The 27,990-nt window shown below is 35.7% G+C and overlaps 1 protein-coding gene across 1 annotated transcript in view; it reads right to left on the reverse strand.

The window, feature by feature from the left end:
- LOC150105739 (BBSome complex member BBS7-like) overlaps positions 1 to 27,990 on the reverse strand; it is a 320,423-nt gene that overhangs the window by 96,345 nt on the left and 196,088 nt on the right. The window contains exons 13-14 of the mRNA XM_090395048.1: positions 6,563 to 6,758; positions 268 to 342 (exon numbers count right to left, since the gene is read on the reverse strand). Coding sequence (XP_090251174.1) covers positions 268 to 342; positions 6,563 to 6,758 — 271 coding nt within the window. The remainder of the gene's footprint in view (positions 1 to 267; positions 343 to 6,562; positions 6,759 to 27,990) is intronic.

Below are 27,990 nucleotides of genomic sequence, written 5' to 3' on the forward strand. Positions count from 1 at the left end.
TATAATGGCATAGCTATAGCCTTTAGATCCAAACTTTAACAGGTTGGAGTTCTAAAAAAGCAGCCTGATGATTCACATTGGCAATGATGAAATGCCTTGTATGTTAAGTGCTTTCAATCAATATAGGAAATAAATAATTAGCATATTTATTATTTATCTCCTATTATTGATATATAAATAAAGGACTCAGAGTCAAAAATTTTATGTATCAACTCTACAGCCCTGGGTATAACTCCAGAAAATTATTATTATTATTAATTTACTTACTTCTGGATCACAAGCACTATAACTTACTACGGCTGAATTTCTTTCACTGTCTAATAAATCTACTGGGACATCACTCTGAAACAAAATAATTGATGTTTTTAATTTTCAAGATAAAGAAGATAAAGTTACAAGCCATAGACAACATAATGTGTTTCAATTTTAGCTAATTACTATCTGCCATCTTAATGCTACATTTTAAAGTTCATAGGCAGTAACTCATAACAAAATCATTTAAATCTTATAAAATAATTACATTTCCTAAAATGAACGACTGTTATTCTGTAAAAAAATGGTATGGTACAAAATTACAATTAGAATGGGCTTCTGACCTAATGTCCAATCCTCATAAATGGGTATCTCATTAATAGATATTTTCCTCATTATCAACTGGACAATGAACAAATAAGGATGGGCTAACAATTTGGAAGGACTCAGCTGACCAAATTGGATTAAACCAAAAATGCACATGATGGTACAACATGATGACGACTAGGGTGCTGCCTGGTTAAACAAGACCTCCCCCCCCCAAATGTTTTAAAGTGGTTTCCCCCTGGCAAAAGCAGTGGGGGAGATCTTATTTAACTGGTCAACATCCAGAAACAGAAGAACAAACCCAACACAAGAAGAACTGAAATAGGAACGATCAGCAAAAGGATTATGGGTCCTACTAAATAATAAGTATAAGATGTTATATTCAGCAATGATCAAGGAAAGGAAGGAGTAGTGATAGCATTCAACACCAAACATCAATATAAACTTCTAGATTGGAAGGCAATTTCAAGTAGAGCCACGTGGGTTAACTTCAAAATGTGGAGATGGACAATGAAACTTATTTATGCCTATGGCCCCACAGAAGATTTCTAAGGCAGAAGTGGAGAAATTTTTCACATCATTATACAAGTAGCCGACATAAAGAAAATGTCGGCTACCTGCTGGAAATCTAAACAGCAGAGTGAAATGAATCTCACCAGGCATATAGAAATGTTTTGAGAAAAGGGCAAGGCTAATAATAATGGTAAATATCTGCTGGATTTCTGTTCAGAATATGAACAAGTCATTACTAACACCATGTTCCAACATAAGGATGTGCAATAAGTTCATGTGGATAGAAGACACAAGAAATAAGAAAAGTCTCATTCACCATATCTTTAAAGGTATCTGTGGCATGATAATAAACTACACGATAACTACAGTAATTAACTTCATTAACTTTAATGAAATGACAAAGTACAGATATTTCGTACCGAAAATAACATAGCAAGAAGTTCTTGTTGTAAGCTTGAAGAGGAGCACAATGTACTTTATTAATTAAAGACTTGATAACATCAGATTTTTGAGAGATGTGATGAGCAGACTTTTTTTTTTTTTCTCATTCACTATGTTATTGTTGATAGTGACATGATATGCAAAGCAATTAAATTCTTGGATGATTAAGACCATTCTTAGTGTTTTATGAAATTCTATCAAAAAAGTCAATCTAGGTATATACAGAGGAGGTGAAACTGGAAGTGATTGCCACTTAGCTTTAGGTAGGATAAAAATGAATATCACATTGAAAAGAACAGTATGTAAGAAAGTAAACAAAAGTCATGGGAAGACTGATAAGAGTATAGAAAATAAATATCAGGAAGGTGACAAAATGTTCAAAAGCTTAATTGAAAAAGCTTAGAAATAGGGAAAAGAATACTGTAAAAGGAATCAAAGATGATAAATGTGACATGAAACCCAAAGAAGGATATTTCAGATGTCTTAATTACTTTGCAAGACTGCTGAATGAAGCAAGCAGTAACACAACAGTAGTAGATAATATTCAAGAGGAATTAAAACAGGAGTATATATCAATATTTGAGGTAGAAAAAGTTATCAAAAGCCTGAAAAGTAGAAAGGAAGTTGAAGTAGATGTATATGTAACCATAAATTCTCAAATATGGAGGTATAAAAGTTTTGTAGTGGTAACACTGCATATTTCAGAAGACTTGGTCAGAAGGTCACATTACAGATGACTGGAGTGAGCTATAAAAATAAGAATAAAGAAGAATGTGAAAATTACATTGGCATTTCTCCACTTAGTGTTCCAGTAAGATTTGTGCAAACATACTTGAGAGGAGGGTGAGAATAATTATGGAAGAGAAACTTGAAGAGGAACAGCCTGTGTTCAAGCCAAATAAATGTTGTCAAGATCAGATTTTCATTCTATGACAATTATTATTATTATTATTATTATTATTGTGACACCTCCAGGGAGTCCAAAGACTTGTTAAGGGAGAGTGTGTGCCAACAGCATCGAACGATTGACTTCCTTCCAACTACTAGCCCCACTTAAACTTGCTAACTTTTTGCTGAGCCATTAGTAGCAGAGGCTCTACCAATTGGCCAATCTTTGCTGGCTGAAAATGACAAATAACAGAAAAATCATGGAAATAAAAACAAGAATCTGTAGATCTGGAAAAGGCATATGACGAGATGCCCAGAGTCAAGTTTTTCAAAATGCAACAATTATGTGATAAATTTAACATTATACAGAGCAATACATAGTCTATATTTAATGGTTTGATATAAAATCAGGTGTAAGACAAGGGTGCACACTAATTCCATCTTATTCCTCATCTACATGGATCGCATTATGAAAGAAAGTCACATTAAACATTAAACTAAACATCAATTTTAACTCTCTGCTTTATGTAGACAATGTAGTACTAAACATATCTCATGCAAGTCTGCATGATTCTCTGACTAAATTGAATAGCTGTAACAAAACTGGCATGAAAATCAGCAATAAAAAGACCAAAACTATGAAAATAGGTAGGAATATAAAAAACTTCAGTTGCATTCTTACTGGAGAATCTACTGAACAAATAAATATTTCTACTATTTAGGAATAGTTTTTAGTGAAGACAAATTAAATTTGGAAATAGACATTAGAATAAACAAAGCTGGTATGGTGGAGTGCCAGTTGAACAAATTTATATGGAATAAGAGTGAAATTAGCCAAAACACTAAACTAGCAGTAGATAAGACAATGTTCAAACCACTTTAAGTTATCAATAAAGCCCTTGATCAAGAATAAGAAAACCTAGAGATAAGACTTCTGAGAAAAATTAGGGGCCTAAATAGATGGCATCATTGGCAAAATCATATTAAAGATGAAGATATCAGAAGGAACTTGCCACTGTTCTCAGGCCTCTCCTGGCATAAACACATCACAACCATTGCATCCCAGCTTCCAAAAAACTATGCTTTCTCTTTCGCTCAAGACGTTACTTCACTTCAAAACAGCTGTTAACCTTATACAAATCGCAAATCCACCCAGCTATCGAATACTATTCTCACATTTGGAGTGGGGCTCCTAAAAGCTCAAAATGCTTGACTCAATACAGAGGAGAGCAATTAGAGTGATAAATAATCCATCTCTTACCGACTCACCCCCCCCCCTCACTTTCACACAGACGTTTGGTCTCTGTAATTTGTATATTCTACAAATATTTTCTTGGAAAATGCTCATCTGAAACAACATCAATAATTCCTCCACTCTGTACTAAACCCATTGGAACACGTACAGCCATTTCACAGTACACCTTGAAACGCATAGAACAAGTTTCTTTTCTTTCTCCTTCATCCCTGCTACTGCTGTACTGTGGAACAGTCTTCTCCCTTGAGGTATTTCCCAAGGAATACAATATACAGGCTTTCAAATCAAATGTTAACAAGTTCCTCCTTTCCCAACCCACTACCCATATATGGTACTAAAGTACTATAAATATAAACAAAGGTTATGCCTTTGTTTATATTTTGTATATATGTTATTGTTTGACCTCCAGACAGTTCTGACCAATTCAATGCCGATTTCTTTTTCCATGGAACAGCATTCACAAATTCATCTTCATCTACATGTTGTTTGGCATTATAGGAATGCTAAGTGCAATGATCTGTGTGATGGCTATAATCTCACTTTCTTTGTTAGATTATTTTTCATTCTTCTGATCCAAACATTTACAATGAATGCAGGTACTGAAAGAATTCTTCTTCTTAGTATGGAAACATTCATTCTCTATGCTACTTTAAATTTTCATCCCTTATCTAGACCATGATTCTCCAAAAACTGTGCTAACAATATACAAGAGAAGAATCAAGTATATCATAATTATCTTACAATGGAACAGTCATCTTTCTTTTCTGTTTTTAATGAAGTTCAAAACAGCTGTAAGCCAACTATCAACACATCTAATACTGATTTTGAAACTGCCAAAAGCAAGCAAAAAACTTGCATTATGTCCTAATGCCAGGTCATTCTTTCTTATCCCTTACTGGCCATAACTTTTGGTTTTCCAACACTTTTTCTACCATCTTTGAACTCAGAGGGTTCTACGGCATTAAAAGCCAATTTCTGATTTTTCCATTCAGTTCTTACTTTGATGAGCTTGGTAAAAGTCCTCCTATCATTCCAAACATGATTTGTAATTTTTTCCCAGAAAGAGATCAGAAGAACCTTGTCCAAATTGAATACCAATTTGACCAAAGAAATGGCAATCAGGAAAGATGTCGTCAGGAAACCAAAAAAAAAAACAATTTTATTTTATGGCATTTCTTTAATTGTTCTGAAGATTTGTGTTTCAGATTTAACTCTTATTCTGGATAACTTTTATTTATTTTCTCCTATTTCATTTGTATCTATCATGAAGCTTGGAAATTAACCCAGATTCAATCTATTCCTACTGAATTGTTTATTTATTTATTTTTTTACATGATTTCACAAATTCACTTTCATCCATATGTTATGTAGAATTATAGGAATACCAAGTGGGATGACTTATGTGATGCTTATGTCATGGGGGGGGGGGGGGAATTGCTTGACTTATGTCAAGCAATCCCCCCCTTCCCTATTTCCACAGAAAGGCAACAAATCACTATCATTAAATTATAGTTTAATTCTTTCTATTAACAGTAACCACTATGCTACTTGGAAACTTTCCGAGTATTAAATTATAATCAATATGGATTCCACATTGTCAGGAATGACAGGAATTGGTACTTATATCACACCAAGCTACCCAATGGATCTTTATCATTTTCAGTCTGTGGAAAATCCACTCCACAGAAGGTACATCCACCATCACCCTTCCCAGTAAACACAGTGAAATTGAAACCATGGCAAACAGAGCTAGAACTATCTGCTTAGACAACGCTGGTCTTTCTACCAAAATCATTCACATTCGGGACAGTTCTTTAGCCAATGACTTTCCCCCAACAAAATCAACAAAGTTCTCTGCTTATCTACTAAACCCACCCACCCCCACCCAAAAAAAAATCCCAAACAAAAAATCCATTGCCATTTTTTACATCTGTAACACCTCAGAAAAAAATTGCATGCATTCTTAAAAGGTATGACACATTTCTTTTTCAGGCCTTACCAAAAATTAGCTAACCTTATCTGCTCCCCAAAAGACTGTCTCCACCATCTATTAGACCATCCTGGAGACTTGCTCCCTTGCTCTTGCAAACTCACATACTTTAGACAAATTGGAAGAACTGCTAATTTTCATCTAGAAGAACACAAAAACTATGTCCATCATCTGCACTACAGTTGCTTTATGGTGGCAGACCATGTCATGCCATGCCATGGATACAGCTCACTGGATACAATGAGGGGGGGGGGGAACTCGCTCTTATACAGAACAGATTTAAATCAGAGAGTCTATTTCTGGAATCTGACAAAACACTGTAGCATTCTCTAAACTTAGACAAACTTTGCTGCATCGCATCACCCAAAAATCTGGGAGCCAACCACTTTAAGACCTTCAGCAAGTGTCCATTACTGCACTCACAGAGGATGCCAGTTAGAGCCCGCATTTTAGAATCTGTATTTGTTTGCCTTCCTGCTGGTGTGCACATGCTTAGTTTATTTCTTTGTGTCCATGTGGTGACCAAGGTGAAATACTGGCTTAGTAATTGAATTGGCTAAATAAATTTAGTTAGTTAATTATTAGCTTTATACATGTTTTTTTTTTTACTAAACATAAACATGAGAGAGTTCATAAATTCATGATTGAGAAATATGGATTCACAGTCTTAGTTATTAATTTCTGGTAACAGACTGATTTGGAGGAAAATTGTAGATAGGAAGTTAGTAATGATGTAAATTTTTCATGTAGTATTATCATATCCTGTACACCCCCCTTGAGCAGGAATTTGATGATGATGATAATTTGATATCAAATTCCTGCTCAAGGGGGTGTTTAATTACTTCAGTCAGTAATTAAAGCACTAATTTCCTTGTGTAATTAAGGCGAAAAATTACCTGCAGAAGAACATTATCAATAGCTGTCTGAACCTCAATTGTAAGGAGATAAGATGCATCTTCATGGCTAAGATAAAATGTATCATTGACACTGAAGTATGGAACTGCTGAAACACCACCAATATCAGACTGAGCAGCTAACTGATATTGTTCTCTCTCCTTCATAACTTGTTGTTGTAATTCTTCCACTTCCTCCCTAGTTTTAAAAGGGGAAAAAAAAAAACAGTATATGTAAATATTCACAGTCCATTTCAGCTTGGCTGAATGAGAATCATCTGCTATTTTTCTAATTAAAAAGCAAATAAGTTTCGCTCCTTCCCTTTCTCACACTACTTCTTCTTTGTCTTCAAAAGTTACTACTTTAGTATCGTACTATGAAGATCTGCCTTGATCTTTTTTTTTAAATTTTTACTTTCCTTCATACATTATTTTCATTCCTCTTAATGTTGCTTGTTTTCTACTACTGAGAGACTCGTGCTACTACTTCATGTATTTGTAGAGCACGTGTTTGTAGAACCAACTTGATTAGTAATGAGGCAGCAATGGCCAATGACAAAGCTGTTAGAATGATGTAAATTCCTTTTAAAAAGAAAGGTAAAAACATTTCTTTGTCACTGTAATCAAAACAAAAGGATGATTTTCATAGATACGCCTACAAATATATGTGTGTGTGTGTGTGTGTGTGTGTGTGTGTGTGTGAGAGAGAGAGAGAGGAAAAAAAAACTACGAGTAAGAAGAAGGTGTATTATGTGGAGATCTGATGATAAGAGGAGTACTTGATGAGAAAGTGATGAGTAATGTGACTCGTCACTTTCTCATTCAAGCGATGAGTAAAGGTTAGAGAAACGGGTGTTTGGTGCCAAGTTGGAAGGAAAGAGACCCAGAGGAAGACCAAGATCTAGGTAGATTGATTCAGTCAGAAGTGCCTTAAAAGCATAAAATGTTAGATATGACAATATTGGAGTACTGACAAGTAATGGGCTAATTTGGAGGCTAATTCTTAATTATATAGTGCTGTCGTAGTAACTTGAACACCCCTAGAGTGTATACATCAGGAAATTGATGATGATTCAATAATTTGGTTATGATATCAAATAGATTTTAAATATCCTTTATTTCCATGGAATCTGATGTCCCTGATGCTCTCCAATCAATTGACTGTAGTAGAAAACGATTCAGCTGATACTATCTTGTAAAGGACTAGGGAGGAAAGAAAGTTCAACTGATCTCTGAAGAGGAGTTAAGACTGTTTTTAGTAGCAATAACAATCTTATTAATAAGTCATGAAAAATCTTTCCATTGAAAATCAGCAGTGGAAAGTTACCAACTTTTAGAAATGATAGAAAGGAAACAACTGTGTCAATTTTCAACATAATCTCCCTTTACTTCAACACACTTTTCACATCTTTGAATTAACATTTCTGTGCCCTTGAAAAAAATAGTCTGTACTTTTGTCTACAAAATGGCCTAAAACTGCATCTTTCACCTCATCATCATCTGCAAATTTTCTTCCTTGAAGGTCTTTTTTAAGTTTCAAGAAGTAGTAGTAGTAGTCACTGGGTGGGTGCTAGATCTGGGCTGTAAGATGGGTGGGTATTCAATCTGGAAACCACAGTCCTTCACTGTAGTCTTTGCAACAATAGCTGTATAGACTGGAGCATTGTCATAAAGCAAGTGAACACCATAACACAGCATTCCTCGTCTCTTCTCCTTTATCACCACGTGCAGTTTGTGCACGAGTGAAGCATAATATTCTGCATTAATGGCCATATTCCTTTCCTTGAAGTCAATCAAGAAAATTCCCTGGCAATCCAAAAGATTGTTGCCATGATCTTTTTGGTGGACTGAGTGATCTCAGTTTTTCCTGACAGTGCTTTGCCTGGTTTGTGCCACTCCATGGATTCCCTTTTGGAAAGTTGATCATGATAAAGGACCATGGTTTCATCCCTGGTGACAATGGATTCCAGCATTTCTCTCTGATTCCCTTGTAGTTCTCAAGTGTAGTTCTCAATTTTTAACATTACAACCACTAAGCGTGCCATGTGTTAGTCAAACACGTACCTCCATCTGAATGATGCAGGTAGAGAGTTGAAACTTGTACACTAGGCTCCCCATAGATGGTGCTATCTGTCACGCATGGAGTTTTAAAATTGGCACGGATTTTGTATGTCAGGCAATATTTTAAATTTAAAAGATTTTAAATTTAAAATAGATTTAAAAGCATAATTTGTGATAATGACTGATGATGACATCTAGATAATTTGAACAAATACTGGATAGTGAAATCTAATTTCTATAATATAAGTACTGCCTTCCATCCAATTCTTACCATGCCTATATTCCAAAATGTAAACAGGTAACTTTTAATGATAGCTAATTAGTGAGCCATGTAGTTATTGTTTCAACTAGACTTTTTAGAAAAATCATCTCTATAAACTGAGCAGATTACAGGACTGCTAATATTTGAAACACTGACAATAATAATTTTTTTTTTTAAATGACAAAAATACTATAAGGCCATAACTTTTAACTACATTAATACAATTATGTTTTTGTAGCAATATATGTTCTGCTGACTTTTTCCCCCCCCATATTGCATTGAAATCTTGAAAATAGATTTCAACTAACAAAAAAGTTTGGACTCTTCCAGTATTACAAACTACATGTAATATTTAAAATTTATATCATTTAATATCATCCAGCCAAAGCTCTGGGGAAGTGCAATATACAGACAATACCTATTAAGAATTATTAACTCAATTTTTTTTTTTAATAAAATCTGTTTCTACAAAAAATAATGGACAAAAGTAGATAATGCTGATTAAAATGTATACCTTCCTACATGGAGAAAGCCAACTAGACTACTTAAATAATACATGGTGCTCATTAACTGATGAGACTAGTGTCTTCCATCCCATTTACTGGAGACCTACATGGTTAAAATGTGAACTCCAGTTTTGATTTTCTTCTTCCCCTCCCCAACCTCTGGAGTGTGATGTCTTTCAAGGATGTACTACATGCACCTGTAGCAATGGTAGTAGTATCCTCCCATTAATTTCAGGAAATAGCAATAAAATAGTTCTGCATTTCAGTGTGACAATTCATAAGTGTCATAATTCATTATGAAAATTCTCCACAACCTGAGAAGTAAAACAGACACAAAAAGACTTCTTCAGATAAATAAATACTAAATAAATAAACTTTCAAAACATTTCAAATACATTTAAGGAAAAACACATAGCCTGAATTTCAAACACAAGGAAATTCAATTCTATCTCCTCAAATTTACAAAATTTTAAAAACAGAAATCCAACCATCAGCAACCTATCTCACTTTTCCCAGCTAATTTGTCATGAATTTTTTTCAGCACAAAGGTAAAATCAGTTTTACCTTTGTGCAGTTATCCCCCCCTGCATCTCTGCAGGGGGGAGGGATACTGGTACTGGTTTTGAGGAAGTATAGTATGATACAGAGGTGAACTGAATGAAATATTTAGTTGAATGTTGCTAGAGATGTAGTAATGTAGAGGGCAGTAACCATAAAATATCTAACATAAGAAAATTAGCCAAGCAAATAGGAAAAGGGTGATAATTATGGGTGTTTTTAATTATGGCAATAGAGATTGGGATGATGAGATAGAAACCAGAAGTAAAGAAATTAATTTCTCAAGTTTCTGAGGAATAACTACCTCACAAAGTATGTAACAGAGGATATGCAAGGATTAAGGGTCTTGAATTTGATCATCTCATCAGAGCATTTTATTATAAATGAGGTGTCAAATCTCCCTCCAGTTGGTGGTGACCATGAGGTGATTATCTGAGTGGTTGCCAGCCATGTGAGAACTTTTTTTTGAGGAAAAGGCATATGTGGAACTGCAAGGCTGATGATTATGAGAAGCTTAAGAGAGAGAGCTTGCAGCTGTAGAATGGAATAAAGAGTTGGGTAGAAAGCAGATCAATTCTGCTTGGGTGCTATTTAAGAACTATCTAGTAGCAAAGTCTAAATGTATTCCAAGGGTCAGAAATTTAAATAAGATAGGTGTGAAATGAATGAATGAAAGAATGAACATATTAAGCATGTAATACAGAGAAAGAAGGCATTATGGAGGCAACATAAGATGAATGGTAATAATCAATTTCATGAGGAGTAAAAAGAAAGTAGCAAAAGCACGAGGAGTAGCAAAAGTGTTGTATGAGCAGTGGCTAACTAATGAAGCCAAAAATAATGTTACGGTAGGATGACAATGGAAAAAATTGAGATATAATCAGCAGTTCAGAAAGGTCATTCATCCATGTGAATGTAACATCATGGAGAGTGTTTGAGAGCAGTGGATGATGAGCAGAGACTGATTGCAAGTGAGCAAACTTGATGTTAATAGGTCGGTGGGACTTGATAATATATAACAAATATTTTGAAGAAATGTGCCAGGGAGTGGACATTTGCTTTGGTATATTCGTTTAATATGGAGGTGACAGAACACAAGCATCAAATTATAGGCCAAATTAGTGTGTCGGGTGCTGTGGCTAAAGTGTTGGAGATGCTAGTGAAACTAGGATCCAGAATTGGGTTAGCAACAGTGGTATTATCTTTGATGGACATATGGACTTTCTAAAGGGAGCTCAAGTTTTAGTAATCTACTTACTTATTACAATAAGGTGACAGAGCTGCATTGGATGAGGCAGGTGGTTTTTGATAGATTACCACATGATAAGCTGATAGTCAAACTATAGGAAGGTTGGATTGCAGACTGGCTATCTGATAGGTATGAGCAAGTTGTGTATGGGAGAGCAATATCCCAAAAGAGGAAAGTCATTAGTGGTCTGCCTAGGAGGCCTGTTTTAGAGCAACTGCTGTTGAACCTGTACACTAACGATATATATTGGGGAAGATTTGAATGGGGATATTCAGCTGTTTGCAGATGATGCAAAGTTGAGAAGAAGAGCAGATATTGTGGCCTTACAATAATATTTGAATAGACTCAGTGCATGGGCACAGGAGTGGGTATGCCAGTTTAGTGTTGCAGAATGTAAGGCTTTAAAATTGGTAAAACAAAGATGGGATGCAGAATTTATTCTTGGTTAGGATATATTGTTGGAGGTAGAGGAAATAAGAGATCTCAGAGTGATGGCAGATTAGGATCTAAAATTTAGCGGTATACATTGCCAAAATTGTGAGGATAACACAACAAATACTGGCAATGATGCAGAGGACACTTACTTGTAAGTGAGACAAGGAGATTCTGGTTCCATTATATAATTGTATAATAGTGACCAGGTGATGGAATAGATGGTGGAGATAGTATGCATAGGGAAATTGATGAAATGAGTGGAAGGAGGGTAATTATTATGGGGGATTTCAACTATGGTAACATTGATTGGAAGGAGGAGAGGACACATGTGAGGAAGGAAAAGGATTTTATTCAATTATTAAGGGATAACTATCTGAGACAGCATGTAATTGAAAATACTAGGGGTGTGAGAGTGCTTGACCTGGTAATAGCATCTGAGAATTTGACTGTAATGAATATGACCATGTTGCCACCTATTGGTGAGAGTGATCATAAGGTCTTGACATGGGAGGTGGCTAAAGGTGTGGAATTTTCGATTAAGACAGGGTATATGTGGAATTATCATGCTGGCAAGTATGACAAGCTTAGGAGATTGCTTGGATCAGTGCCATGGCATGTACAACTGCAAGGGCTGGACGTCGATAAAGCATGGGAAGTGGTCAAGGAGCATTTACAGGAGGTAATGGCTGATTGTATACCTAGGGTCCGAATAGTAAAACAAGTAGGGGTTAAATGGATGAATAACACCATTAAGCATGAGCTGCAAAAAAAGAAACAACTGTGGAGGGAATTTAAAGAAAGGGGTGACCTGCAGGCACACGAACGGTATAAAGTGCAGGCCAGAAAGGTAACGAGTGTGGTAAAAAAAGCAAAAGTGGATTATGAAAGGAAACTAGCTTTGCAAGCAAAAGAGAATCCAAAAACAGTTCTTTCAATATGCTGCAAGCAAGAAAAAAACTGTACACGGCAAAATGATTTTAAGGAATGACGATGGTAAGGAGGTCACTAAATCAGTCGATATAGCGGAGTTACTGAGCGCGCACTTTGCAAAAGCATATCATCCAGGTGGTGACATTGAAAAAGTGAAGGAACCATTAGTTTATACGGGAATAGTGATGAATGAAGTGGAGGTGACTAGTTTATTACAGAACCTTAATGTGAACACATCTGTGGGATTGGATGGTATATCGGCACGGGTCTTGCGCGAAGCGGCTAAAGAATTAACAATGCCCTTGACCATGTTGTTTAATCTGAGTCTCAGGTCTGGCTTAGTCCCGAAGGTGTGGAAAGAGGGGAAAATAGTTTCACTGCATAAAGGAGGATCCAAGACTACGGTTGCAAATTACCGACCGATCAGCATATCAGGAGTCGTTGTCAAGGTCTTAGAGAAAGTAGTCAAGGGAAAAATACAGGAATGGATTGATGAAAACGAGATACTGTACAGGGGACAGCATGGCTTTGTGAAGGGTAGATCATGCTTCAGTAACTTGCTCAAGTTTTATAACAAGGTGACGGCTGAACTGGATAAGGGAAATAGATTTACTGCTGAACCTGGCAAAGGCGTTTGACAGGATACCACATGGAATACTAATCTGTAAACTACAACATATGGGAATGGATATAGGGTTGGTGAGATGGATAGGTGGTTGGTTGATGGAGAGATATCAAAGAGTAGTTTATTCAGGAGTAGAGTCCAAAAGACGGTCTGTGACTAGTGGTGTGCCACAGGGTTCTGTTCTTGGACCACTGCTGTTTAATCTGTTCATTAACGATATAGAGAAGGATCTAAGTGAAACAATTCATTTGTTCGCTGATGATGCAAAGTTGGGTAGGGCAATAGTGAATGCAGAAGATGTCAAAGTCTTGCAGGATGACTTAGATAGATTGGAGTTCTGGGCTAAGGAGAATGGATGTCAATTTAATGTGACAAAATGTAAGGTTATGCATTTTGGGGTGAAAAGATTAGCAGCAGTATACCACATTGGTGGAACTGTACTCCAAGAGATTGATGAGGCCAGGGACTTGGGAGTGTTGGTGGATAAGGAGATGAAGTTTAGGGGGCACACTGCAAAAGTAGCTAAATCAGCTCATCAACTCACTTGGTTGTTGAAAAATACCTTGACGAGCAGAGACAAGCAAGTTATTGTACCTCTGTACCGAGCCTTGATAAGACCTCATCTCGATTACTGTGCCCAGATTTGGTCACCTCGGTTCCTTCTTGATGGGGAGGAGGTGGAGAGGATCCAGAGGCGAGTGACTAAGATGATAACAGGTCTATGGAATGAACCATATGAGAACAGGTTGAAGATTTGTGGGTTGCAGAAACTAGTTGATAGGCGGAGGAGGGGAGATATGATTGAGACATTCAAATTGCTAAAGGGATTCTATAGGATTAATTCAGAGGATATTTTTGAGATCAGGACTGGTGGTGGGAGAACTAGGGGACACCTATGGAAGCTGGGCAAGAGTGTGGTTAGCAGGGGTGTTAGAGCTGGGTTCTTTACTTTTAGAGTGGTAAATGAGTGGAATAAGCTGCCAGAGTCTGTTGTGGGTGCTATGACGGTGAACGAGTTCAAGACAAGGTATGATAGATACTGTGAGAATGTAATCGCATAGTTGTGTGGACATGATGATTAGGGCCTCCCTCGATGAGTCTAAGGACTCCTGGAGTCGCCCGAAATAATAATAATAATAATAATAATAATAATAATAATAATATTTTGATTAGATTACTGTGCACAGATTTGGTCATCTGGTTTTCAAAAGGATGAAAAGATATTGGAAAAGATCCTGAGGCAATTGACTAAGGTAGTTTCTGGTCTCTGGAATGTACAGTATGAAGAAAGATTAAGAAGATGCAATTTGCAGAGTCTAGTTCACAGGAGGAAGCGGCATGATATGATACATACAAGTTAGTAAGGGATTATTATAAGATTAACATTGAAGAGATTTTTCATAACACAGTGGGAGATGGAGGGAAACAAGAGGTCATCCCTGGAAGCTGTACAAAGAGAGTGTGAGCAACGGATCAAGAAGCAGATTTATTGCATAGATAGTTATTAATGATTGGAATGCAATGCCTGAGAGTGTGGTGATTGCAGAGAATTTGAATCTATTTAAGGCACAGTACAATGAACTGTGTGTATAACAAAGAGTCTTTTTTAAACATGAATAGAAACAATCTTTTTTTAACATGAATAGAATCCATGGGGAAACCAAAAGAAAGGTACACCGTTTTGAACTCCTTAAATGTAAAAAGCTGGGTCAAAGCTGTATAACTGAAAAGGAGATCTTCACAAAGCCTTTAAAGGAATGCGGAGAACTGACCAGAGCTTCTGGCCTAATGTCCAATCCTCACCTTCTCGTGGTGCATCCTGTTGGGTATCTACTTTGATACTGAACAAACAAGGATGGGCTGGTAATTTGGGATTTAGCCGACCAAATTGTATTCTTATTGGTTAAACCAAAATAAAAAATGATGGTACAACATGACAAAATTTCATGCCGGCTGGGGCGTTGCCCGGTTAAAGAAGGCCTCCGTTGTTTTCGCCAGGGAACCAGGGTGAACAGCGAAAAGTCAGCTACTGGAACAAATCTGAAAACAAACCCCAACTCAACATCACCAGAGTTAAAGATCGGTACTATCAACGTAAGAAGCCTGAATGGCAAAGAAATGGAGCTAGCTGAGGAATTAGATAAGTACCAGATCGACATAATAGGGGTGACTGAAACAAAAAAGACCAAAACTGGTGAGATCTTTCTGAGCAATAAATACAAAATGTTATATTCAGGCAATGACAACCAAGGAAAAGAAGGAGTAGCCATAGTATTCAACACAAAATACAAGGCTAATCTTCTTGATTGGCAATCAGTCTCAAGTAGAGTAATGTGGGCAAATATGAGAATGGGGGAACTGAACAATGAGACTTATTTGTGCCTATGGTCTCACAGAAGGTTCTACTAAGGTAGAAGTGGAGGAATTTTTTGATGCTTTAGAAAAAGCAACTGACACAATGAAAAAGGAAAAGTTGGTCCTTGTTGGGGATCTAAATAGTAGAGTAGGAAATGATTGTGAGACATACAAAAATATTTTGGGAAAATTTGGAGAAAAGAGTAAAGCTAATAATAATGGCAAATATCAGTTGGATTTCTGCTCAGGACATGGACTGGTTATTACTAACACCATGTTCCAACATAAAAATGTGCACAAATTCACATGGAGAGAAGAGGCTAGGAATAAGAAAAGTCTCATTGACTATATTATTGTTGATAGTGATGTTTTCTCCCTGATGTAGGACACCAGAGTGTACAGAGGATTTGAAATTGGAAGTGATCACTATTTAGTCTTGAGCAGGATAAAATTGAATTTCATATTGAAAAGAAGAACATGTAAGAAAGTTTTAAAGCGAATAAAAGTTGAGCAGCTCTCAGATGTGAACTGTAGACTAATATACAGAAAGATTATTGAAAAGAAAATGAAAGAGTTTGAGAACAGGAATCAAACCTTGGAGATTCAGTGGCAAACTCTGAAGAAAACATTGATTGATTCTGCCAGAGAGGCATGTGGTGAGGTTGTGTGCGAGGATAAAAAAATCAGAAATCCCTGGTGGACACAGGAAATTAAAGAGGCAGTGAAGGAAAAGAAGAAAGCACATCAAAAGTTCCTGGCAAATAAGTCAGCTTTTACTCTTACAGAATACAGAGACAAATGTAAGAAAGCTAAACAATGTGTAAAACTAGCTAAACAAAAGTCATGGGAGGACTTTGGCAAGAATATAGAAAATAAATATCAAGAAGGTGGCAAAATATTCTGGAGGTTGTTGAAGAAGCTTAAGAATGGAGGAAAGAGTGCTGTAAAAGGAGTTAGAGATGATAAAGGTTACATGAAAACAGGAGAAAAAGATATCCTCGAAGTATGGAGTAAATACTTTGAAAAACTGCTAAATGAAACAAGCAGTGATAAAAACACTGACCAGGCATGCAGTCAGGAATACATATCCATACTTGAAGTAGAAAAAGCCATCAAAGGCTTGAAATTTGGAAAGGCAGCAGGAGTAGATGATATTCGACCAGAAATGCTGAAGTACGGTGGTATGAAAATCTTACAGTGGCTACACTGCATAGTCCAGAAAGCCTGAACAGAGGGACGAATTCCCGATGATTGGAGTAGAGCTCTAATAGTACCCATATATAAAAAGGGAAATAAAACTGAATGTGAGAATTACAGAGGTATTTCCCTACTGAGTGTTCCTGGCAAGATCTATGCAAGTATACTTGAGAAATGGTTGAGAAGAATTGTGGAAGAAAAGCTTGGTGAAGAACAAGCTGGATTCAGGCCAAATAGAGGCTGTCAGGATCAGATCTTCACGTTACGACAAACAGTCACGAAAGCATGGGAATATAACAAAGATCTGTATTTAAGTTTTGTCGATTTGGAAAATTCATATGACAAGGTGCCAAGAGAGAAGCTATTCAATACGCTACAGTTATATGGTGTCAATGGGGCATTATATCAAGCAATACTTAGTCTTTATTTGAGTTGTAAGTCAGCAGTTAGAATTGAATTAAGTACAGGAAGATGGTTTAATGTTAAATCTGGTGTGAGACAAGAATGTACATTATCTATATGGATCACATTATGAAGGAAAGTGGTATTAAACCTGATATCAAAATTGGAGATGTTAATGTCAGCTCTTTGCTTTATGCAGATGATGTTATACTTCTAAATAAATCCACTAGAAGTCTGCAAGATTCTCTGACTAAATTGAATAGCTGTTGTAATAGATATGGTATGAAGGTCAGCAATAAAAAGACAAAGACAATGAAAATAGGCAGAATCATTGAAAATATCAACTGTGTTGTGAATGGAGAACCTGTGGAACAAGTAAAACATTTCAGCTACTTAGGCACGATTTTTACTGAAGATGGTAAATTAAATATAGAAATAGACAACAGAATCAGCAAAGCTGGTATGGTGGGAAGTCAATTGAATAAATTCATATGGAATAAGAGAGAAATTAGTTGGAACACTAATTTAGCTGTATACAAGACAGTGTTCAAACCAGTTTTAACTTATGGATCTGAGAGCTGGGTCAGAAGTAAAACACTTGACCAAAGACTAGAGACCGCAGATATGAGAGTCCTGAGAAAGATTAGAGGCGTGAACAGATGGCATCAATGGCAATATCATATTAAAAATGAGGATATTAGGAAAGAACTTGACATTGTCAGCATCCAGGAATGCGTTAGCAGAGCTAATCTCAGGTGGTATGGTCACTTAAATAGAATGGGACAGGAAAGATTAGCAAAACAAGTGTTCTCTGCCAGGTTGGCAGCAAAACGACCCAGAGGAAGACCAAGATGTATTTGGATTGATACGGTACAAAGTGCCTTAGACGATAGAAATATAAGATCTGATAATGTTGGAGTCTTGACAAGTAACAGACTGATTTGGAGGAAAATTGTAGATAGGAAGTTAGTAATGATGTAATTTTTTCATGTAGTACTGTCATATCCTGTACACCCCTTGAGGGTACATGGCAGGAATTTGATAATGATGATGATAAATGTAAAAAAGCCAAACTATTAAATCACCTCACTTTTTGAAAAGATGCAGAGACAAGATTATTCCAAAGTTTCTATTTTTAAAAGAACAATTCCATTCAAGACGAGCGAAACATATTTATTTTAAAACATCTTTGGCACTTCTATGTGAACAGATACAGCATACCAGATTTCTTTTAAGCCAAATAGATTTAGACTGTTATCAGATTTATGACAAGATTTCTAGCTTTAGATCAAGATATATGGTCGCATTTGGACAGAATGGTCACTACTAGCTATGATAAAGCCTTTACAACAAGCAAACGAAACCAAATAAAAAAATTTAACGATCTTTGTACAAAACGTTTTAAGTCAAAACCTTCTCTACCAGACAGCAAAGTTATTTTTAATTTATCAGATCATGTATTAACAAAACCAGAGATCAATATACTTAATTTTGCGATAACACATCATAATGTCCCTAAAGTGGATATCATTTGTAATATAGAAAAGGCAGTCTCGTCGTTACCAGAACCCATAGCTAATGATATTAGATTAAAAAGTGGTATCATCCTCTCATCTTCCAGAACTCCTAACAAAAACATCACTACTCTGGAAAAAAGAACATTGTATAGTTTGAAGAAAAAGAAAGACATTATCATATTGAAAGCAGATAAGGGAAATTCAACAGTGATTTTAAACACCAATGATTACGAAGATAAGATTAACATCTTATTGTCGGATACATCAACCTACCGTGTCCTAGTCACAAACCCAACACTAAAGAACCACAATGATACCAACGATTTAATACGTCACATGGTGAACTGGCCTATAGACTTAAAACGAAGATCGAAATCCATGCATCCACTATTACCAAGACTATATGGCGCTCCTAGGGTACACAAAAATGGAATACCACTACGCCCGATTGTGGATGGAATCACTTCGCCAACTTATCTGTTATCTAAACACCTGGCAGGCCTCCTCAAACCACATATCCATAATTTGGATACTTATATACGAAATTCGCAACATTTCGTTGAGAAACTGAACAACATCTCTATCTCCAATACAGATTTACTCGCCAGCCTGGATGTTACATCTCTATTCACTAACATCCCTGTGGAGGAAGTCATCAACATTTTAGGAAGTTTGCTCCCACAAGACATTACTTCTCTGTTCCGTCATTGTTTAACATCAAACTTTTTCTTATGGAATAAAACCATATATCAGCAATTGACTGTCCTTGCAATGGGTAGCCCCCTCTCTCCACCTTGTGCTGATCTCTTTATGGAGGATTTTGAAAGTAAAATCTTAACTCAAACAGACCCTAAACCCACAGTATGGTGGAGATATGTGGACAATATCTTTATCATTTGGAACCACACAAAAAAGGACCTGTTCGACTTTCTTAACAAAATCAACTCTCTACACCACACAATCAAATTCACTCTAGAACTTGAAGAAGATAACCAATTATCATTTCTGGACACTTTAATTAAGAAGCTTCCGAACGGTGGTATCAACCTCTCAGTTTACCGCAAACCTTCCAATATAGGACGTTATTTACATTTCACTTCCTGCCACCACATTTCTCAGAAACTTAGTATTGTACACATGTTGAAGAACCATGCCTCTCTCCTTTCAACAGCTCAACAAGACCTCCAGGAAGAACTATCCCTGATATCCACCAACTTTACCATGAATGGATTTCCTCGAAGACTCGTCCACAAGATACTTTTCTCTGAACCCCAACAAAGACAACAAGATGATGTACATTATATTTCTACCATCGTCATTCCATACTTAGGGACAGTTTCCAATAAGATTGCTAGACTCCTTAGACCACATAAAATAAGAGTGGCCTTTAAATCCACAGAAACGATTAGACAATTCTTAAGATCTCCAAAAGATAGCCATCCTTTCTCCAAATATGCTGGAGTTTATAACATACCCTGTTCGTGCGGCTTGAATTACATCAGCCAAACTTAAGGAGCCTTGAAATTAGGCAAAAAGAACACAAAGGTGACGTCAATAATAACAAAGAAGAAAAATCGGGGTTAGCTTTTCATTTCTCAAGAATGAACCATACCATAGAGTGGGATAGAAGCACAATTCCTTACATGGAGGAGGACTTCCGCTCCTGAATTTTTAAGGAGGCCACAACAGTTGCCCACTGTATACAAAACCTTAACAGGAACCAAGGACTAATCTTACCCGTCATCTGGAAGACCCTTATCAGATCCTTCAACTCGCCAGAACTGAATTATAGTGCCAACTATAGAACGTTCCTAAATAACAAGTGATATCATCCACACTCTATGAATGTATTGTACGTGCTCTGTTCTTTGTTTAATATAATTGGAATCAGTTGATTATAGTTTGTAACAGTTTTTTACTTTTTAGTGCCTTACATCAGTTATGTACCCTGAAGATGCCAACAGCCTTAGTTGGTGAAACTAGTTGGTATAACATAGTTGTTTATTATATGCACTTGATCAATATAATCCCATTAAAAGTCTTTCCAAAATCCTATGTTTCTCTCTGGGTCTGTATTGAGACACAACTCTTGCAAAAAAATTTTCAACATTTTTTAAAATGATTTTGGAAAGCTCAGAAGTAAAACCCTTGTGTTTCCCAAATGTTTTACACTCACTTCAAAGCCACTGATTAACAACTACAAAGTATAACATAAAGCTTCTCCTCAATGAACTCCTACAATGAGAATAAAAGAGAAATCAGTTCTAACTATACTAGATATTTCACTCAACACCTCTTTAATATTTCAGTGGACAAAAAATAAGAAGCATCAAATCAAACCACACACACACACCAGTCTCCCACCTGTTCTTCAGCCAACAACAATCTTATATCACTTCTCTTCCAATCATATTTAATTTGTACATTGGAAATTGATCCACATCTTGCATAACTGAATAAAGGGAGCAAGATGTATGTTAACTATAAGATCAAAACCACCAACAAATCTTCTACCTGCTTGGATAGATTCTGCCATAGCTGTTCCAGTAGGACTCTTTCTTATTTTATCCACCTCTGAATAAGAGGATGGAAACAACTGTTGAGAAATCAAAGGTGTTGTTTTTCATATATCAAAAAATTCCAAAAAAGGCCATCTTAAGCAAGCTGGCATACTAAAGGCATTCTTCAGTATTTTGTAATTAGACCCATTTCTTTTTTTAATCATTACTTTTTAATTGCAAATCCAGGTAGGAGTCACACTTAAAATGGTTGTAAACCTATCATACAAGTTTATTTATTTATTTATTTTAGTACCATGGGAGGGATAAAGGTTAGATTAATTTGGGGACCGTTCTCTAGAAACCGAACTTAGTTCTTTTCAGTCTTCACAAAAGATATACTAATATTCAAATCTCTCTCTCTCTCTCAATAAATGCTTTCATAATGTCCATCCAGCTAAACTGGTATCTAAAAGTGTCACTCTATAAAATTTGTAAAAACTTAAGCATCAATCAATGACTATTCTAAATCAAATAACTATTCTTCTAGTTCAAATAACTATTCAATGACTATTCTTCATACTAATAACTCCTCTTTAGTCAGCCTTGTTATCTGTCTTACAAAACAAACTTCTTCTACCAGTATTTCCCAAAAAGTACAACCTGCATTTGTTAAAGGTAATCATTAATCTACTCTGAATCTGTGTGTGGTATATGTAGATACTAGCACACTAGATTTTCAACCTTTCATATGCAGCACTGCTAAAAAAAAATAAACAGATAAATAAAACTTGAAAAAGTAATCAAGTTTACAAATATACAAAAGGACATTTAATATATATATAATATATATCATACTTCAAATGCTTTAGTTTTGTGAGCAAGTCTGGATCTATAGACTTCTGATTATGAGACTCTGTGAAGTTGGGTGCATAGAGTGTATGGCATGCAGTCTTAGTAGAAAGTCCAAACACAGAACCTATGCAAGTGAACAATCATTTTTTAAAACTAATGTGATTAAGCAAAGTGAATGAGTGAAACAAAATGATAAAGCCATAAAAAACAAAACAGCAGCATGCAGAAGCAACAATGCACATGACATATACAAATACGATAATAATTAAAAATAAATGTTAATACAATCTTAAGTGCAGATATATAAAAATTGCTTGAACTTATAAATTAAGGCATATTAGGTATTGTTGGAAGTTTTTCTACTTGATTATACTATAAATTAAAGATATCAAGATATTATATACTTGGTTTAATCCTTTATCCAAGTGTAAACAAACAAGTTTGCATCTGAACTATTTTCAGGACTGGGGCAACTTGTATAAAAAAGCTAATGACTTCACATCACTTGCCTTAGTATCCCATAATGCAAAGCACATCTCCTTGCTGATATGTATAATGCTATGCATTATGAGAAGGGTCACTAGCCGGACCCAGAGGCGATACTAAGATTGAAGTAATGCAGAAGTCATATTTTCATATACGAGTAGCCAGAAAGTGTCACACTTTATTATTAAAATACTCTGGATTAGAGAAAGTTGATGGAAGTTTTTCCCTTTTCATAATGCATAGCATTATACATGTCTGCAAGATGTGCTTTGCATTATGGGATACTAAAGCAAGTGATGTGAAGTCATTAGCTTTTTTATATGAGTTGCTTTCAGTCCTGAAAATAGTTCATGCCCAAACTTGTTTGCTTATGCTTAGATAAAGGATTAATCCCCCAACTGGCCATGATGTCTATAGATGTCGAGCTAAATCTGGATACGAAGCTCTAAAACCCATTGAATAACATGGATAAGAAGTGCAATTTGGTGTTTACTATTTCATCCACATTGGCCGGTAGGGAGGTTAAACCAAGTATAGAATTTCTTGGTATCTGTAATTCATATTAAGCATCATGGAGATCACTGAATGCATATCTGCAGAAAGCAAGCAAAACTGGTTAAATCAGTTATCACATGAGTGAATATAAAACAGTCAATAATCTGCTCACTAAGTCTATCCCTGGCTGTATTTATGCAAACATATAATTATGTCTCCCCTCCCTCTCTCTCTCTTTTCCTTTTTATATAATTAAATTTGATTGGAAATATTATAAACTGTGTCAGTTTATAATACTTCCAATCAGATTCCTAAAATCCTAATTAATGCTAATGAATGATATGGTGGTTAATTCAATCTATATAGTCTGTTATGCTTGTCAGTTGTATTAGTTGAATGATTTGTCTGTTTTGTGGAACATAAACTAGAGTTTATGGAAAGTCTCACCACCCATGTATGAGACTAGCTAAACTCACATTCAGATGCAAAGCCTTTAAAAAGTTTCTCACATACTAGGCAGTATTCAAACCCAAATTTTTCCAAGCAAACAGCATTGTCATTACAGTAAGTACAGGTGCTTTAAGAAATATTAGTTATGGTTGGAAATTACTAAGATATGTCAATTTGTCTATTAATTTTTTTTTTTTTTTTAAAGGTTAGCAGTATAGCAAAACAAATAAAAATAAAGATATTTTAAATACTTTTGCTCCATAATGTCTGCTTGCACACACCCAACTAATCTGGTATATCTGAATATATTTAGAAAGTTCAATATAAATCATAATCATAAAATTTCTGATATTATTATTATTATGGGTATCTCCATGGAGTCAGTAGACTCATTGCGGGAGACCCAAACTATCAAAACAATACTCTCATACCTCTTCTTGAATTCATTTACAGATGAAGAACTCACAACTGAGTCAGGCAATGCATTCCACTCATTCACTACCCTCCAAGCAAAAAATCTAGTTCTCACACCCTTGTTAACCACACTTTTCCTTAATTTCCATGGATGACCTCTTGTTCTTCCATCACTATCACACAGCTGAAATATTTCCCCTGCTTCAATCTTATAAAAACCTTTTAGTAATTTAAATGTTTCTATCATATCCCCCTCTTCTCTGCCTATCAACCAACCTCTGCAATCCACAGCACTCAATCTATCAATGTAGGGAGCATTTTTTACATCACTCACCAACTTGGTCACTCTCCTCTGAACCCTCTCCACAACCTCCTCATCTCCAAGGAATCCAGGTGGCCAGACTTGAGCACAGTAATCCAAATGTGGAAGTATCAATGCCTTATAAGGGGAATAATAACCTCTTTATCTCTGGATGTCAGGTGTTCTTCAATAACCAAGAATCCTATGCGCAATCTTGGACACCTTAGCAATGTTCCTTCTGAACTTCGTCTTCCTATCCACCAATACCCCCCAAGTCCCTAGCCTCATCAATCTCTTGGAGTACCATTCCATCAATGTGGTACACAACTGGTAATCTTTTAATCCCAAAATGCGTAACTTTACACTTGTCCACATTGAAGTGGCATCCACTACCTTTTGCCCATTTTGCCAGCTTATTTAAATCATCCTGCAAACTCTCAACATCAGCCTGATTTTTTATTGTGCTACCCAACTTTTCATCATCGGCAAACAACTGAATATCTCCCTTCAAGCCATTTCCTATATCATTTATGTACAAATGATAAACAATAACAGCAGCACAGAGCCCTGAGGCACACCACTGGTCACCTGCCTCATCCTGGACTCTGCTCCTCCATACACTACTTTCTGGTATCTCTCCATGAGCCATTCTCTTATCCATATCACCAGTTTAGTATCCATCTCCATCTGCTCTAATATGTACCACTGGGGGGGGGGGAGATACAGGATATACACTGCATATATTACACAGTCCAACACAATTTTTGCTGACTTTTATATGCGACTTGTTTTTTACTAATTTGGGTGCGCTGATTTCAAATATCAAACCCATTTTTCTCTATCACATCAGGTTTTACCTCTATAACATTTTCTTTTTGCTAATTTGTAAGTTTTTGATAGTTTTAAGGAGGCAGTACTATTTAGAGGATCAAAAAAATCGATTTTTTAATATTATTTTCTGAAAGTATGTACTTTTAAAAATCTGTTTCTAACTTTTTATCAAGAAATTCGAAAAATTCCCAAAGATATAGCCTATTATTCAAAGTGGTGTGCAGATCAGAATCGGAGCGCTCACTGTTCTCACCTGTTAGTAAACGAATAAATGCGTAAGAACCTGCAACGGCACATACTGGCGCTTTGAATGCGAGAGAGGCCGATAATTAGATACATAACTACTTAACAATATTCATTAAAAATTACAAGAATATTTATAAAAAAATAACAATTTTACTTACACATGAGTATCAGGGAATAAATTTTTATTTGTAGCAATTTCTGCTGTGTGTTCTGTTTTGGCAATCCCTTTGAATACTCCAACAGTAATCGGCCATCATGTGAGAATCCCATCTTCCTTGGTACCGATCTTCCAAAGTTTTTAAGTCTTGATGAAATCTTTTGCCTTGTTCATCGCTTACAGCATCTAAATTCTTGGGAAATCTATCAAGATGACTGTATAGGAAATGAAGCTCATGTTGCAACCGAGGTGCTGGAAATTTTCAAGCATTGTTTCCACTAGACCTTTGTAATTGCATGCTTTTTTGTTTCCAAGAAAATTATTCGCAACCATCGTAAATGAAGTCCAGGCCTCTTTCTCAATTTCGTTCATAGAGTTGATGAAATTTGGGTCTCTCATTAAAGTTCTAATTTGTGGTCCATCAAATACACCGGCTTTAATTTTTTCATAACTAAGTCGTGAAAATTTTTCACATATGTATTGGAAACAGTCACCTTGTAAATCTAAAGCTTTAACATACTGCTTCATAAGACCTAGCTTGATGTGTAGAGGTAGAAAAATGATTTTTTCTCTGATCTGAAAAATCGATTAAAGGTTGATTTATAGCATTCTGTTCTGTTCTCCAACATTTAAGGATATTCTAAGAGGCCAATGTTTCTGACTCCAGTGTTGGTTTCTAGCTTGACTATCCCAGAAGCATAGAAAACACGGAAACATATAGCATTCATTTGTTTTAGGCAGGTGTCATCGCCTACTTTTCATCACCTAAATGTATTAGGTTGGTTATTGGCCTCTCTCGCATTCAAAGCGCCAGTACGTGCCATTGCAGGTTCTTATGCATTTATTCGTTTACTAACAAGCGAGAGCGGTGAGCGCTCCGATTCTGATCTGCGCACTGCTTTGAATAATAGGCTATATCTTCGGGAATTTTTCGAATTTCTTGATAAAAAGTTAGGAACAGATTTTTAAAAGTACATACTTTCAGAAAATAATATTAAAAAATCGATTTTTTTGATCCTCTGAATAGTACTGCCTCCTTAAAACTATCAAAAACTTACAAATTAGCAAAAAGAAAATGCCATAGAGGAAAAACCTGACGTGATAGAGAAAAATGGGTTTGATATTTGAAATCAGTGCACCGAAATTAGTAAAAAAACAAGTGTCAGATCATAATCAGCAGAAAAAAAATTTTTTTTTGTTGGCCAGTGTTATTATTTACTTTTATAACAATTTTCCTCAAAATTAATCTGTTAGTTTTCAGGACTCCAATATTGTCCAATATTGCCTTATATTTTTGTCTTCTTGGCACTGCTAACTGCATCAGTCTACCTAAATCTTAGTCTTACTCTGAACCATTTTCTAGAAATCTTGGCATAAATTTTGGCCTTTTCTTTCCTCTCTCACTCTATTAAGGTGACGATATGACATGATTTTATGTTTGCTAACACTAGTTGGGTGCAGAAATTCACTCACTACAGAGTTATCAGTGACAAGTGAATTTTCAGCCTCTTTCTCAATGTATTTAAAATGTTTCCTTATTTTGTTTGCATAATTTACACTTTTTTTTTTTTCATTTTAAAATATCACCGCTTTCACTGTCAAGTTATCTGATCAGAGGCAGCCTCCATTGAATGTAATAAAGAAGTTTTATTTTCAACCAGGAGACAGAAGCTTATGTAATTAATTTAATAACTTAATTCCTTTGTAGACTGTTTGTCACTGCAAAAAGTTAGTTTGCACCAAGATACTCTCAAAGACACCTTGCTGAAGTTTCCCCAAATATGAAGTAATTTCAATCAACAACAACTGGTAGTACTACATAAGTAGTACTACCAGTTGTTGTTGATTTTAACAGAGTTTGAGAGTGAGAGATGACTCTCACTCTCTGTTATAAAGTAAAGCTTACCGGCATCCAAATATTAATCTTGAAATATACAGTCCAATATTCCCAAACAAAATTTTATATTGCATAACTTGCTAGTCATCACCATTCTTATAAAAAAAAATCAGAGATACTCTTAAAAAAATTATTTTAAAAAGAATGATTTTAATTTATTTCACTGCTAACTGTCATTTTTCCAACATCCTGTTCAACCCAAAGTAGGTATGCAGTGGTATTGGCATAAGCTTTAATAATTCCCAACATGAATCTAATTATACTTGAACATTCATGATTAAAAGATGAGCTGGAAACTGGATCACATTATTTATTAACATTACTTTGTGAAAAGTTAGTCTGACTGCATTGCTAGCATTGACCATTCTCTGTTGTTTGCATGAACTTTATTTTTTTTTGTTCCTTTTGAATTATTTTTATGAATACATCATGTAAATTGACCCTTCATTATGGACAATAAATGAAATGAAATACAAACTGCACTTTTTTTTTTCTGAAGTGCAAAATTGGAAAAAATTAAAAACACTGCAGAAATGAGTTCTGTTGTATTGTCACCTAAAAAACAATCAAGTTGTGTTTTGAGACAAATGGCTCAAGGAATTCATGTAGTTGTGCTACAGAGACAAAGTTTCATTCTGTAATGTATAAAAATACCCCAGGACTGGTGACAGAAACTCTAGATTACCATAAGGTTTTTGAGACCT

This window comes from Typopeltis vanoorti, chromosome 6 (assembly GCF_054136105.1).
Source record: "Typopeltis vanoorti isolate ZY-2024b chromosome 6, IOZ_Tvanoo_1.0, whole genome shotgun sequence".
Classification (NCBI taxonomy): Eukaryota; Metazoa; Arthropoda; class Arachnida; order Uropygi; family Thelyphonidae; genus Typopeltis; species Typopeltis vanoorti.